General features: G+C 45.2%; 1 protein-coding gene across 5 annotated transcripts in view; it reads right to left on the bottom strand.

Annotated features, from left to right (window-relative positions):
• The window catches only part of RB1CC1 (RB1 inducible coiled-coil 1), an 86258-nt gene that overhangs the window by 47469 nt on the left and 23576 nt on the right, over positions 1-15213 (bottom strand). For all 5 annotated transcript variants that reach the window (XM_032470071.1, XM_032470069.1, XM_032470070.1 and 2 more), the window contains 9 exons: positions 10570-10740; positions 8022-8206; positions 7671-7857; positions 7508-7589; positions 7329-7390; positions 5874-5977; positions 5317-5443; positions 3329-5229; positions 894-1059 (listed from right to left, as the gene is read on the bottom strand). In XM_032470071.1, coding sequence (XP_032325962.1) covers positions 894-1059; positions 3329-5229; positions 5317-5443; positions 5874-5977; positions 7329-7390; positions 7508-7589; positions 7671-7857; positions 8022-8206; positions 10570-10740 — 2985 coding nt within the window. The remainder of the gene's footprint in view (positions 1-893; positions 1060-3328; positions 5230-5316; positions 5444-5873; positions 5978-7328; positions 7391-7507; positions 7590-7670; positions 7858-8021; positions 8207-10569; positions 10741-15213) is intronic.

The following is a 15213-nucleotide window of genomic DNA, read 5'->3' as shown; positions in this document are numbered from 1 at the left end:
CTTCTGTCTGTCCCCGGGCCCTGAAATTTAAACTTCGTAAGTAAGGGTTCTGACCCACACTTGTTCTCTGGTTGACATTTTTTGAACTCTAAAAGGATACTGAGAAGAGTGAAGCTGTACCACACGGTATCACACCTGTGAGTCAATGACGCCGCATCCACCGGCTTCAGGAGCGGCCTCCGCAAGGTAAACAAAGGATGCCGGTGTCCCCGTGCCTGTCCCGACACCTGCCCGGCCCCGCAGCCCCCGCTCTTCTCCACGTCCTCGCCGCCACCTCTGTCGCGCAGAAGTGCTCCCCTACTGTTATCCAGACCATAGCTGGCGTACAGGCTCCCTGACGGCCATCCCAGTTCCGGGGTCTGGGCCCTGCTCAGCCCACATGCGTTGCCGCTCCCCGCTGATCAACGCCAATTAAGTGAATCACCAAAGTTCAACCATATTCCACCGTAACCTGCTGCTGGCCGATCACATCAATACAATTATCAGCATGTAATATATAATGAAGTTCTAGCTTAGAGGAAAAAACCCAAGTATCATCTCTGTAGCGGTACAAATATAAACACCTTTATTTGCAAAAAACTAATCTGGGTTGTGAAGAGGTTAAATGATGTTTCCGAGATCACACAGACAGCTAAGAGACTGGAAACACAATTCACATTTCCTAATTTCTAATCTAGGACTATTTCACTGTGAAGTACCTGTGTGACGTAATGACCAGTAACAAGCAAACGCTTTTATCATGAAGACATTTAATTTGTGTCTCAGGATCAGTGCAGGAAGAGCACACCTAAGATGTAAGAAACCCCAGCTACACAAGGAACTTGTATTTGTTGATGTATGTTCACCTTCTTTGGCCCTAAAATAAATGAAACGAGGGCAGGGGACACGCATACCTGCTGTTCCGCGATCAAAGATGTTCGAACATTTTGCATTTCTTCATTCTTTCTTTTCTCCTGCTCTTCGAGTTGTTCTAGAAACTTAGCTTTTTCTTCCTGCAGTTTTTCTTGAAGTTCAGCAACTAGGCTTGAAGAATCTTCTCTGGCAGATTCAATGGCATGACTTTAAAAATTAAATGCAGTATTAAAACTTTTTCCCAAAATTACAGATGCAATCACAAACATACCAAGTACCGTCAACAGATGACATCAGCAAGGCTAAGTGTCTTCCTCATGCCTAACAGCGGTGACTCGGGGTTAACGACAGTGCTAGGTGAACCCTTTACATCTGGCCCCAAGAGAGAAACGAGCAGAGGGGCAAGGCTCAGCACAGATGACATGCTCCCTGACACCGACACGGCTGAACAAACATGTCTGATAAACTCAGGATAATCAGCTTCTACCAGCAAAAGGTAATGCTTTTGGTGTAAAAGTCAACACACTTCTCAAGAGCTCAGTGTCAGCTTCAGTCCTGCCTTCTCTGTAATGCAGCAGGCAGGACAGCTGAGAGGTGAGAAAAGAAACAGCCTGCAGAACACACCTGGGGAAAGGCTTTTCATTTTTAAAACAGGCTTTGGTTCATTTTGCTGGCTAATGAATAAATAACACAAAACTAAAGCGAACTTAAATGTCTACCAGCAGAAAGCGCCACGTTCCTTCCTCTGAGAACGCACTGACAAAACAGCGGAGGAGCGGAGAGGCCCAGGGAAGGGGAGCAGGCACGACCTAACACTTACTTTAATCCTATCTACTTCCAACCTAACAATCCTTTACATCTGGAAGCTTGTCCAGGTGGATCATTACTCTCATCAAAGGTGTTACAACATGCCGAGCCTCAGGAGAAAGGGTGCCATGTAAATATTCCCAAACTATTTTAAATAAATCTTAAAACATGTAAATGTTCCCAAACTGGTTTTAAGTGTACATTTACTCAACATTCAAATGACACGTAATGCTTTTCACAGCCTCTCCTTTGGGCGAGAGGAGAGGGGATTTGCAGGGTGGGAACTACAGGCTGCATGATCTCAGGGTTACCAAGGACGCAGAATGGAAGCATGGAGACGGCCACATCCAGCAACAAAGAGCCAAGTGAAACACCTCCGCAGCCGCAGTAGAGGAAGTACCATGAATGGCAGGGGTTTCAGGCTGAGAAGAAGAAACAAGCTAAGACACTGTCCGAGGTAAAAGATGGAGTGGGTGATGGAAGCTGTAAATAGCGACTGGAGTTGCGAGGCTGGTTACAGAAATAAAGAGCAGTGGCGAATCCTGTACGTAATAACCACGTCTCCCCACCCTGCCCCAGTGCCCTGGCATGTGACACCGTCGTGATGAGGGCAGTAGCCCTGGGGCTCCGCATCTACCTAGCTGACCGTCAAGAGACAGCGCGTCTGTACAAGGTGAGCGAGCACCAGTCTGCCACTCGAGGGTGGCTGGAATGATATGGAGGGAGAAAGGTGTCCTCGGTGACACGAGGGACAGAAGCCAAGCCATGTGGGCAAGACCGCAGCACTGGCAGTCCGGTGTAGGTGGCAGCGGGACTAGGACCATGGGGTCAGAATGGGCGCCCAGTCTGCCCCGCCTGCCGTCCCGCCGTGGCTCCCCTGCTCGGACCTCACCCGCACTGGACTGTTTCCCGAACACCTCTGCAGCTGAGGTCCGGAGGGTACCACATATAATACATTGTATACCTGTAAACAGATTCCCTTGGAAGAATTAACACTAGAACCAATCGATCATGTTCTAGAAATTGTTTATTAGGCCATAAAAATCTCAATAAATTTTAATGGAGCAGAAATACTGAAGACTTTTTTCTCTGATCAAAGACAGAAACATGAGACAGTAACAATAATAAAAATGCAAAAACCCCACTACTGTATCAAACCTGGAATTTTACATTACCTATTACCATTTGAACCCAGAAGAAATAACTAAAATCATAACAACCATGAAGTTACACAGCCTTAAGCTAGAATTCAGCCTTTACTAAACACTGCTCAGAGGAAACTTCTTTTATACCTACATACACGGTTTAAAGAATGAAAACACATAATTTTCAAACGAAGAATTTAGGGGAAAAAATTAAAAATAAACTAAAAGGAAATTTATGAGTTAAAAAAGGACAAAGAAGATCCTGAAAACATTTGAGATTTTCAAAAATATTTCTCTGGAAATCCAAAATGCGAATCCATTTTTAAAAGCTACACTAATGGAGTTATGTTGTTTGTTATTTTTAAAATGTTTATTAAGAAACACTAAAGAGTTTTTACTTTATAAAATATTTCAACTGTTACATCTAAGATAAGTGAGTAAATCAACGTATGTGATTACACACACAATTAAGACTTGAATCATGACTTCAACTTGATGATTACAGACTGAGGTTAATTTCTTACCTTTTTGCTATTTGCCCCTCAAGATGTTTGACTTTTTCTATTAATTCTTTCTCAACAGCTTCTCTTTCCAACTTCAGTCCTTCCAGGGCAGTCTGAACGGCTGCTGCTTTTTCACAAGTGAGCTTCTGCAGTAGCTGTTCTCTCTCCTGCTCCTGGCTCATGACAAGTTTCTCTCTGTCCTTCTCAAGTTTCTGGATAATAGCTTCGTACTTCTCTTCCTGCTGGGCGATTTTTTCATCTTTTTCTTTTTCAAGAGCACTCAAGTCTGAGTCCAGCTTCCTCTGCAGCTCGGCCAGCTCTCCTTTCAGGCTCTTTTCTACTTCACACGCCTGCTGATGCGAGGACGTCACTCTGCTCAGCTCGGCCCTGAGCACGCGGGACTCCTCCTCGTGTCTGCTGACCAGCTCGGAAATACACTCGTCTTTCTCACTTGTCATTAAAGTTCTCAGCTCCGCCAGGCCCACCTGGTAACTTTCATTATTATCCTGAATCTTCTGGTTTAGTTGCTGGATCTCTGTTCTCATAGTTTCTGTCTCCTGTTTAAGGAGAGACTTTAAGGTCTCCTTCTGCTGGGCTCTGCTTTCTTCCAGCAAAATCTTTATTTCATCAGTTTCTGCTTCCTTCAACGCGAGTTCAACCTCCAGCTTACACCTCATGTCCGACAAATCTGACACCTTGAGTTTCAACTCCTGGAGCTGCTGTTCTTTTTCCTGGATGACCGCGGCGTGGGAATCCTGCATCTGCTCAATTCTCTGCTGACTTTCCTTTTCCAGTTTCTCCAAGCGAGCCTGGTGGTCGGCCGCCAGCTTCTGGAACTCCTGCGCGTGCCGGAGCTGCAGGGCGCCCTCGAGCTCGCGCCGGCGGCTCTGCTCCAGGCCCTGCAGCTCGGCCCGCAGCAGCCGCAGCCGCTCCTCGCCCAGCGCGCGCTGCCCGCGCAGCTCCTCGCGCGCCGCCTCCCGCGCCTGGCGCAGCGCCTCCACCTCGCCGTGCTGCGCGCGCAGCCGCGCCTCCAGCTCCTGCAGCTTCTGCTCCTTCTCGTTCTGCAGGCAGACGACGGCCTCCTTCTCGTGCTTGACCAGCGCAAACTCGTTGTCCTTGTTCTGCAACACCTCCTCCAGGCACAGCAGGTCCCCCTTCAGCTGGCTGATCCTGCGCGCGCTCTCCTCGCCCTCCCGGACCAGCGCGGCCAGCCTGCCCTCGTAGTCGCTCTGCAGCGACCGCAGCTCCTCCTGGTGCTTTTCAGTTAGTGTTATTTCCAAAGCGTACTTTACTTTCTCAATAGCGTTCCTTATTTCTCCTGCTGTACACGTTAAAGAGTCGGAGAAGTCGCACTGCTCCTTCTGCACGAACGCCCGGAGGCGGCCCAGATCCTCCTTGAGGCCCTGCAGGCTGAGGCGCGAGTCGCGGGCCGAGGCCCGACAGCCCTCCAGCCGCTCGCTGAGGGCGGCGCGGCCGCCCGGGTCCTCCGGGCCGCGCGCGCCAGTGTCCTGCATGCGCCGGCTGTCTATGGCATTGATGACCGACGAGTACAGGGACTCCACCATCATCTCGGGGCTCTGCGGGTCACTGATGGGGTTAGGAGACGATAGGTTTTCTTCTATGACAAACTCATTCACAGCAGACATGAAATCTGACTCAGGGCTTTCTGCTAACGAATCCAAGTCTAACGAAGCCTGGTGAATAGTCTGCTCTATGTTTGGGTGGGGGATGGTTTCAAAGTCAAACGTATGTGCATCAATGCTGTCTGGAGACAGTTCTTCTAAGGGACACACCGCGGGACACAGGGCGTCCTGCACAGCGAGCGGAGGCGGCGTTCGGGCTGAGGTAGTAGTTGTCATGCCTGTCGCACTTTCTGTCCGGGGTGAGGAAGCCGACTGGGGGGACGTCTGACTCACGGAGGCCTGGAAAAGAGAGGGACGGGCTTTCAGAGCTGCGGCAGCACAGGCATCTACACTAACGGGGGGACCGTTTCAAAGAACGCGACTTGCCTTTTGTTCACTCAGGAGATCGGTAATGGTCTGTGACATCTCATCCAAACTCTGGGCTGCCTTCACCAAATGATGCAGAGCGAGTACATGCTGGTGCAGAGGCTCAAAGTCACAAAGCAAGGGGACCCTGAAACACAGAGCAAATTAGAGTTCTGACTTCGTAATGAAAAATGAGTAACTACAACAAATATTTTAATCTATGCCAAAAATAACTACAGCATTATCATCCTCTTTCAACCAACAGCAGGAATACTTTCAGACTGAGACACATCATGGAAGGGATCAATCGGAAATCTCCCGCAGTATGCAACAACACAGACCACCACCGGAAAGGAACTACCTTCCTGTAGGCATTCCATTTCCTCTACTTTACCTTCATTTTCTGAACCTTATTTTTTGATCATTTTTATACTCCCCAGAAATGTCCCAAAGCAGCCACAGAAGAGCCTGCCTCTACTCTGGCGTCTCCTAAGTGCACTGCTGCTGCTTTGCACAGCTCCAGAGCAAAGACAACACCGTGAGGTGACACCCAAGGTTAAAACACCAGTGACGTTTACCTGAGGAATGGCTGAACTTCAGATGGACAAAGTGATTGCAGAAACTGTAAATCTTTTAGTGAAATATCTGGAAGTTCACAGTCAAACTTTCGAGGCTTCTGTGTCTATATAAAAAAATAATTTACAAAAAAATATACAGGGCAAATCAAATTCATAAATGGTTTCTTAGTATAATCAAGTTCAATATAACAAGCAAAAATGTTTCAAATGATGTACCCATACTGGAGAAACAATAAAATAATCAAACAAAAATGAAGGGCTATTCAGTGAGGACACGCTACTATGTCTCTGAGTCTGAAATAACCAGGACATGAAAGCTGCTGCTGATCAACTGACATGCCCCTCTGCTCCCGTCTCCTCCCCCGACCTGGCTCCAGCATCTCTGTACAGAGTTCTAGCTCTCCTGCCAGCGCCCGGCTCCAGCAACCCTGTAAGGGGTTCTAGCTCTCCTGCCGACATTAAAGGAACGCACTTGTTTCCCTCTCGCGCAGGCGTTCCCAGTTTTCATCTGACCCTCAGCAGGGTCACGAAGCCCCTGCCAGCCTGAGACCTGTATCTATTCCTGTAACCTCCTGGTGCACCGTGTTGTTTTAATGTAGTAAAAATAGTTTCTTCTTTACTTCTTTCCTTGCCCTTCACTTTACCTTTTCACCACATTTTCCAAAATACAAAGTCTTAGTCCACGTAATCCTCTTAAAAAATGAGTATCTACCATTTCTCTATAAAATTGCCAAGAACTACATCTTTCAAGATAACTCCAGGTGTCTCAGTCACGAGCCATGCAGTTTAGGGACGTCAGGACGCTCCTCACCAGCAGGGCTCCTACGTGTGAATGAGTGTGGGAAATCCGCCCGTTACAACACTCATTCACACGTACACAGAAACACATACATCTAAAGCCCTAAGAAGCCCTGCAGCACAAAACACGGTGAAGAGTCAAGGAGTATGTCTGAGGAGAACACAGAAAACCTATAGCGCTTCCAAACTTCTTTGACCGTGGAATCTGTTGTTGGTTTTTCCTAACGTAGTAAGATCAGTGGTCCCAGGTGGCCCTGGTTCAGAAATACAGCAAACTTACTTGTCGCTGTTTAATGAAGCTTACCTGATGGGTCGCCCTATTCTGATCTGTCCAAACATGAATGAGAGGGGAGGGCAGGGAATGGGGCAGGAGGAGAAGGGTGGGCGGGGGGAGTGAGGGGGGGAGGAGCAGGGGGCAAGGAGGAGGGAGACATCGATGGGGAGGAAGAGGATCTATTCCCACCATCTCAGCAGTGTCGCCTGTGTTGTGAAGACTCTGTATCAGAAACTATGAATTTACATTAAAGCTTTTTGGCAATGATCTTTTAAAGCCAAAAACAGTTTTATTTTGATAAAAAATGTCTGCTTCTGATAAAGATCTCTACCTCTGAAATGACCACATACAGGATTTAGTCATGTTAGAAAATAAATACATACGCAAAAGGACGGGGGCCAGGAGTCCAGTCCCCTAAACAGACGGTTTCTTAGAAAAGACTTCCCTGTGTAAAGAAATGAACAATATGGTTATTTTATAACTCATGCTAGTAATGCTACCTTCTTATCTATGAAATAAAACCAGCATTTTTTTCCTTAAAAAATTAAAAAAGAACACTTACTAAATAATTTCCCAAAGGATTCCCTTTTTGACTTTTCAGCCTCATATAATCGCTTTCCGTCCTTGACTAAAGCACCAGCCCACTGAGGAGAGGAGAGCTTGTGTTAATAATCACCCAGTTCAGGCAGGCTCAGACACAATGAAAGCAAATTCAACCTGCGTACCTCCCTGTAGTGTTTTATGAACATTTTTCTCCTCACGACCTCGACAACAGCTAAGCAGTACACCTGAGGAACCGTGCTCAGGGCTTCCACAGTGCGGACCCTTTCCACCAGCTCCACCACGAGGCGCAGCAAAGCCTGCAGCTTCTCTCCGTCCTGGTCAGCGTGAAGCATCACGAAGCAACACCACCTGCAGGGTCAAGTCCAGACACACAGATGCTACAAAAACCATCTCACCCCATGTCAATCGACAGATGAAGGGTTTCAGTACAGTTTAAAATTACTCCATCACTTGGGAGAAACAAAAAATATCAACCCTCAACATCCCAAATTAGATATAGTAGAATCACTTACTTCAGCCTGACATGCAGGTTATTTGCAAGTTCTTGTTTGGCAGTGGTACACTTCTGTTTAATGTCCAACAGTTTTCTATGATTTTGCAACATAATCATCAACTGATTTGCGTGACTCAGGCACAAATCAGGTAACACAGATGCATCCTTCAAGTTTTCAGCTCTCATCTGATTAGCTAAAAATCCCTTTAACAGAAAATATGTTAAAGAACATTAAGTCTCATGAAAGGCACAAACATTCATTTCAGAGGAAAATCTGTTAGACATGCACTGTTCTACTTTCAAATAAGACTTAAAAATCTCCTGCGTTTCTGAGTTTAGTGGATGTGTCCACAGCAAAAGATTCAGAGCTTTTAAGAAGTTTATGCTCATCTAATGCTGCTCCATTTTCAGGCTAGAAGAAAAATGAGACCCAGGAAGATGAAGCTCTGTATCCAGGGATGCAACAGGCAAACGAGAACCAGAACCTACGTCCCTGAGCCTCTACCACACACACAGCGGCCCCGTCCGGGCACAGCCAATGAATAAACACGCCCACTGGCCTGAAGTTGCAAAAACCAGCAGATACAATCTAATCAGTGATAGCCGACGGGAGACCACACACTTCCCCCAGTAACAATCAATCAACTGACCTTGTACTTTTTCTTGAAGTCATTCCTCTCACCACTGTTTCAAGGCTATTGTATTTTGTTCCCCTGACCTTTGCTCATATTTTGAGAATAATGAGCTTTATAGTACATTTTATTATTCTGTAGGAAAAATAATTATTGTAGTGTGTTTATAGGTTTTTTCCTACTCTGCTGTCACATTCTGCTCACTGTCACACTTGCTGCTGCAGATGGTTATCCCCCTGCCACACGACCAGCCAAGGGCAGCAAGTGTGTCTTCTTCCTTTCTGGTGGTTCGCTCTCCTTTCTTTCATGTTTTTCCTAAATATTACGAAAATATTTAAGTTTAAATGATGTGTATTAAAATAAAGCCGAAGTGGCTCAATATCTGAAAATAAGACAATTTTAATAGTAATATTATATCTTACACTTCTTCCAATGTGCTGCAAGACTATGTTTTTCCTGTAATTTAATCCATTAAAAAAATAATTTACTGCTTTAATCAACCTCCTGTGGTAAAGTCTTAATGGGCTTTCAATTAGTTTTTCCCGAATCCGAGAAAAACAGAATCAATCCAGTTCATGCAGTACAAGCCCAACGCAGGAGAAGTACCAAGCAAGCCACAGCCCGCCACAGCCCACCACAGCGTAGCCAAACTGCTGAAAACCAAGCCAAAGGCAAAGCACTACAAGCAAATCACTAACAACTGGGAATTCTCCATCAAGAGAAAATATCCTTCAGAAATAAGGTGATGTAAAGAAATTTTCAAATGACAAAAAGTGAATTTTCCACTCAAAGGAACTACTAAGGGCTATTTTAACGTACAGTAGACTTTACTACGTCAAGGCTGCATGTATTACTTAGAAGGAATACAGCTAATACACAAGAAAGACAACGTATCATAACCGCGTTGAGCTTATTCCAAGAATCCAAGCATGGTCCAAGATTAGAAATAGAATGTAACTTTCTTATTCTGATGGGGGGTTTTCTATTAGAACAGGGAGGAAAAAAAGGCTACAAATATTATAATGGTGAAATGTTGACCGTTTTTTATGGATCAGGAATTAAACAAGGATACCTACTAGCACATCTACTTAGCATTGTACCGGGGTTCCATTCAGTGTTTGGACAAGATAAAAAAAAACCCAGCTCACGGTAAAGCAGCTTGACCCAAAATCAAAAGAGAGAGTAAGAGAAACTGGTAATTCGTTACAAGGTGAACTCAGCAAACTACAAAAACGCTGTAGGTATTTTAAACGTGTTTACAAGGACTGCAGCATGGTTATACACATTTTACCTACCTACACCATACTGCATGGACTCAGCCATGCAGGTGAAACAAAACACCTGTACCCATTAGAACGATTGTTCAGAGGTTCTAATGAAAGAACACATTTAGAGAGGAAACGCTGGCAGGGAACGTTAAACCAGAAGAGTGAACGTTAGTGTCACCTCTTTTGCTATAGGCTGTTTTCCAAGGGCTTGAGGGTGGGAGGCAAACGAAGCGGCCTGAGGTGCAGTCACGTGTGGGGGGAGTGTCTAGGTCAACCATTCTTCACAATTTCGTCACCTTCTTTTGGTTATAAATCTAATTTGGTAACAGAGTTCTTGGAACACTGCATTAAATTAGACCTAAAAACCTAAGTATTAGTAAATTCTTAAGCCCTTTACTTCCCCCGAGGAGGGAGCAGGGGTTTATCAGCACGACACGCTCGGCCTCCCCCTCAGCCCGCGCGCGCCCCCTGCTGCTCGCAGAGCGCGGTCCACCTTCCCGCGGACAGCACGGCAGCCGGCCCGGACCTCACCCAACCCGAGGAGCGCAGGGGCCAGTGGCACCTGCATGAGCAGTGCTCGTGGTGCGCAGCACGGTGAGGCTGCGCACGAAATACTGTGCAGGAAAACCGCACACTCCTTTTCCTGAGAGAAGTCTGCGAGAAGCACCTGAGCAAGCTCTTTCTGTTCGTTGACGAGTCGGCCGCAGCTGGCGATCATCTGGTCCAGGGCGTACAGCCGGTCTTCCAGCCCTTTGATGGCTTTCATATTCTGATTATCGAGATTGGCAATAGTTTGACGGCATTCTGCTATAAATGGTCGAATAATCCGTGGATCAAGCTAATGACAAGCAAACACACATGAATGAAATTTTCAACAAATGGTTTAAAATATATTTCACACTATTCTGATAACCAAGCTTCAAAGAAAAACAAACAGTGGAAAATGGAGAAAAGCAAAAGCATGAGAAATCAAGGGTGTATTTCCACAAGAAGGTCAAGAACAGGGTAATTATGATGTTAACAAAACACAGGAATGCCGACACAGGAATCCAGTTCTAGGGACCATATCTTTCAATTCAAGCCACCATCTATTCAATTCTCAATATCCCACCAAAAACATTTTTTCCCAGGTCTTATGAAGTACAGCAGAATTAATAATAACACTTTCTTGGGTCATTAACTGATCAACGCAACTTCCCTCTAAAACATATCAACACCCCTGCCCTGGAGATGGCTGTGTTCTTAGCCTGCATCTCCTCAAGGAATTTGCTTGACCAACTACGCTTTCTTACTCTTCAACCTCTCCTGTTGCCTGGCTTTAACTCTACAAATTTTCTGGAATTTATGGAAGTCACAGAACCCCAAAACTTTCCCTCAACCCTGCTGGGCCCTCCCCTGAAAGAACCCTGTACACCGGCCATCCTCGTCCAGACGCCCTGCCCCTGCTCCCTGTGCGGCTCCCACGCTCACGCTGAAGACACTTGTCGCGCGTCCGGCGTTACCCCCGCTGGCTCCTTCAGGACCCGCTCTGGCAGCTCCTTGCGCCTACTACCCCCAGGGACTCCGTGCTGCGGCCCACTTTCCTGCTCCTCACGAGATTTCAGCAGTAACCACAACTCCAAGGAGGGAACCCCAGCCCCTGTTCAACCCTTCATCCTCCTCACAAACTCTCAGTCTGTGTTTCTGACTACTTGCTGCTGCCTCCACAGGGACACCTGTGGTATCTTCTATCACTGACTCACTAGAGCTGTCTTCTGCTGAAACCCCTAAATGGCTCCCTTCTGCCCACAAAGACATCGGAAAACACGGAATACTGAACCGCCTAGTACACGCAGACAAATGTTTCTCTAGCTCTGATCTCTGTTCGCAGTGAGCGTCCCCCTAGCCGCTGAAGCCCACGTCTGTGTGACTGTGAGGGTCCTAGTCAAACGCCACCTCCTTCATGATGTCTTCCCTGATCTCCAGTCAAAGAGACCTTAAATTATTTATTTTAGGTACAGTGTCTGGTACACAGAGAACATACAAAGGCAGGTAAAAATGAACTGTTCTATTGTTACCAAGAATTCAGTATAGTCAGTAAGAAGCTGCATTTCTAGTACCTCAAAGTTAACATGGCCGCTATGTAATACAGCCGGCACCTGCTTTGTACAATGTTAACTAAAATTTGTTAATAGGTGAATGTTTTCTCATTTTTGTGGTGACTCCAATGTGCACACATTTCCAATCCAAAGTAATGACTAGGTATAAATTATGTGGGTGATAAAAGCCTTAAAAAGATGACTAAAATAGACTCAAATTTTCAACCTGGGCAAAATCACAACTATACATAAAACACAGCAGTGATTTAAGGAAGAAAACCCAAACCCCAAACCACGGCTCCCGATTATGCAGTTTCTGTGTCTCACAATTCACTGGAAGTACAGTATACAACACAGACAAGCACAGAAGAATGTTTGAGACTCACTGAATACAGGTTACACAACCTGAGTTCCTAAAAGCTTATTCTACTTAATATTTCACTCCATCAGTGCACAAGTAATGACAACTAAAATTTCCAGTCTGTGAATATTTTAAATTATGTATTTTAAATCACAGATTTTTACTAGTAATGATTCAGCAAAGTTTCAATAATTAAACACAGTGCTACACTAATTTTTCAGTCTGGTGCTTTTTCCCCTGACAACTACAAAGGTTAACATTATTGTTGTCTAAAACTAAAAAGTTTCTTACCTTCTCCATTCTTCCCACCTCACCTCTAAACCCACCCCACTGCACAGAGTAAACAAGAATATTCCAATCAGGTCACAGGTCTCCTGAATGAAATACTAAGAAGAGATTCAATAACTTATGTTCATATCATTCTGGAAGGCTGAGAAATTATCTAACTAAACATGTTTCCCACTGTCAACCATCAGATTTGCAAGTCAGTTTGTCTTTTGTAGTATAATCTGAAATAGAGCACCCAAGAGTTGTTCTAATACGAACACAATACAGTCTAAGAAAACATGTGAGTATACAAAAACGCAGCAACAATTCTAGATTCTCCTTGATATGTGAGGGTAAAAACTAAAAAGTTTGTGAAATTAGCATTTATCAATCCACCCAAATATCGTAAAATAGAGAATTTAAATGACTTATTGTGGATGACAGAGGTCAGAAATGAAGTACAGTGCTACGATCTGAGCCCTTATGATTCCAAATCATACTCAAGCTCCATGATACCTGCCTCTTGACTCAGTTTTTGAAAACGGCTTCTGACTTTGGCAGTTGGAAATACATGTTAAGAATACTACTAAAATTGGTTAGTCTATAAAAATGATGGCTTTAACCAGAATTTGCTTTTGTAGAAGAGTATCAAAACTTGGAACATTTTTTAATTAGTTCATTGGCAATGAGCACTCCTGCTATCAGAAAACCTGGCAGGCAGCTGTTCTGGACAATTATGGATTGAACATGTGATGAAAAGAAGGCATCTTGGGTGAGAGAGATCCCATACTCAGGTCAGTCGATCTTTAGAAAAGCCATTAGTAGTATCAAGAATACACAACACTACCGAGAGGAGCAAAGTACTAATCTAGTCAAACCATCACGGCAGAGTGCCGTTTACTACGCGGCACATCCCACTAGGAGCACGTACTGTTATTGTGTCCAGCACAAACAAATACATAAACTGATTCTTCAAAATGCGTTTTCATCTCTGCTGAGCAGAACGTTTCGGTGTCACGCGAGCGTCACTGATGACAGCGCTGTACCACAGCCGTGTCCGCTGACTCCTGACAGCGCGTGTAACGCAGGGGCCGCCACCCTGCTCTCACAACATGAAGACTTCCCACGCTGCCGCATGAGCTGCCAGCGACCGCTCCCTCTGAGAAGTCGATGATGCGACCCCCTGGCAACACCACCACAGCTAACTTCCGTTTTCGGTAGGTAAAAATGCTTGTGAATCCTCATTCATCCAGTAAAGGACCATTGTTACCTCCCTCCTGTCCTACAAAGGGCTTTGCTAGATTTCACTTCAACATGCAAGCGCAGAGCCGAGGGCAAGCCCGTCAAAAACGGCCTCATGGTCTAGAGCCCGTTCTGACTCATGTGGAATTACAAAAATTATAAAAAAAAAAAAAAAAGAAAGAAAGAAAGAAAAAATGAGATTTCAACCATCCTATCACAATCACGTGGCTGACTTTCCACAATTCCAGATGGATTTTTTAGACTACTAAAACGTCAGTAACTTGACCAGAACACTAGTTTTCATTCATTTTCGGCATAATCTATTCCACACTTCCCTGCCCTGGCAAGTCTGAACTGAAGCGTTCTCTGACCACAAATAATAAACGGCCACAATGAAAGAAACGCCAGAAGGGTGTCATCAAGGAAACAGGTACTGGAAGAATTAAGAAGAAACGTGGAACCCATTGCATTTTACTGTCCAGTAACTTAAACGAGGAAAGAATGTTGCTATTTTCAGGCACCCAGACAATGTGCTGCCCTCCTCTCAATAACAAACCAAAGACTAAGTCTCTCTTCCAACTGAATGAAAAGTTTACCTTTGAAAAAAGCTTAGCTGCCCTGCCCATGACCTTCAGACAACCGCAGCCTTCAGAATATCATTTCATGCTCCTGCACCCCCGACACACGGGCCCGTCCCCTTCCACGCAGGCCTCAAAGATTTCTCCCAGCTCACTCCTCAGATCTGAAGAGGTATTGACTCCCCAGGTTTCTGTAAGTGTACTCGGGGGAGAACTTAATCTAAAACACAAGCTCACTGTAATTATAAAATACAAAAACACAATGTCTACATTCTGAATTTTAAAATGCATCAGGCAGACGCAAAATTACTTCTTTTAAACGTCAGAAATCGGTTCCAGGAGGTGTGGGGTGGGACGATTAGAAAGAGGCCCGTCGCAGTTTCCTGGGAGACGGAGAAATTCAGTACTTTGGTGCTGGCTACTCTGAACTAACCACTCAAGGCTTCTGTATTTCATCAAATGTAAACCATTCTCCGTATAAATTTTTTTTAACTGTAAAGATAAAAATGAAATTATATCATTAATATTTTTCCCCTAAAAGCTTGGAAGTTCTATAGCATTTGTAAATGTGAACACCAGATTCATTACTAAGTGAATGTAGGACACAGGGCAGGTCAGAGGCCGCCGAACACTGCCCTTTTACCGGTTTACTTGTACTGAGAGTGCTCAGGACTCAATGCACAAGGATGAAAATCATACGACTGTTTTACCCAGGCCAGTACAGAAAGCCAGGACGGAGGTTCACCCAGAGGATGAAAGAACCTGACTGTAGGGACAAACTAAAT

Source organism: Camelus ferus, chromosome 29 (genome assembly GCF_009834535.1).
Source record: "Camelus ferus isolate YT-003-E chromosome 29, BCGSAC_Cfer_1.0, whole genome shotgun sequence".
NCBI lineage: Eukaryota > Metazoa > Chordata > Mammalia > Artiodactyla > Camelidae > Camelus > Camelus ferus.
This window is presented reverse-complemented; position numbering and strand designations above follow the sequence as displayed.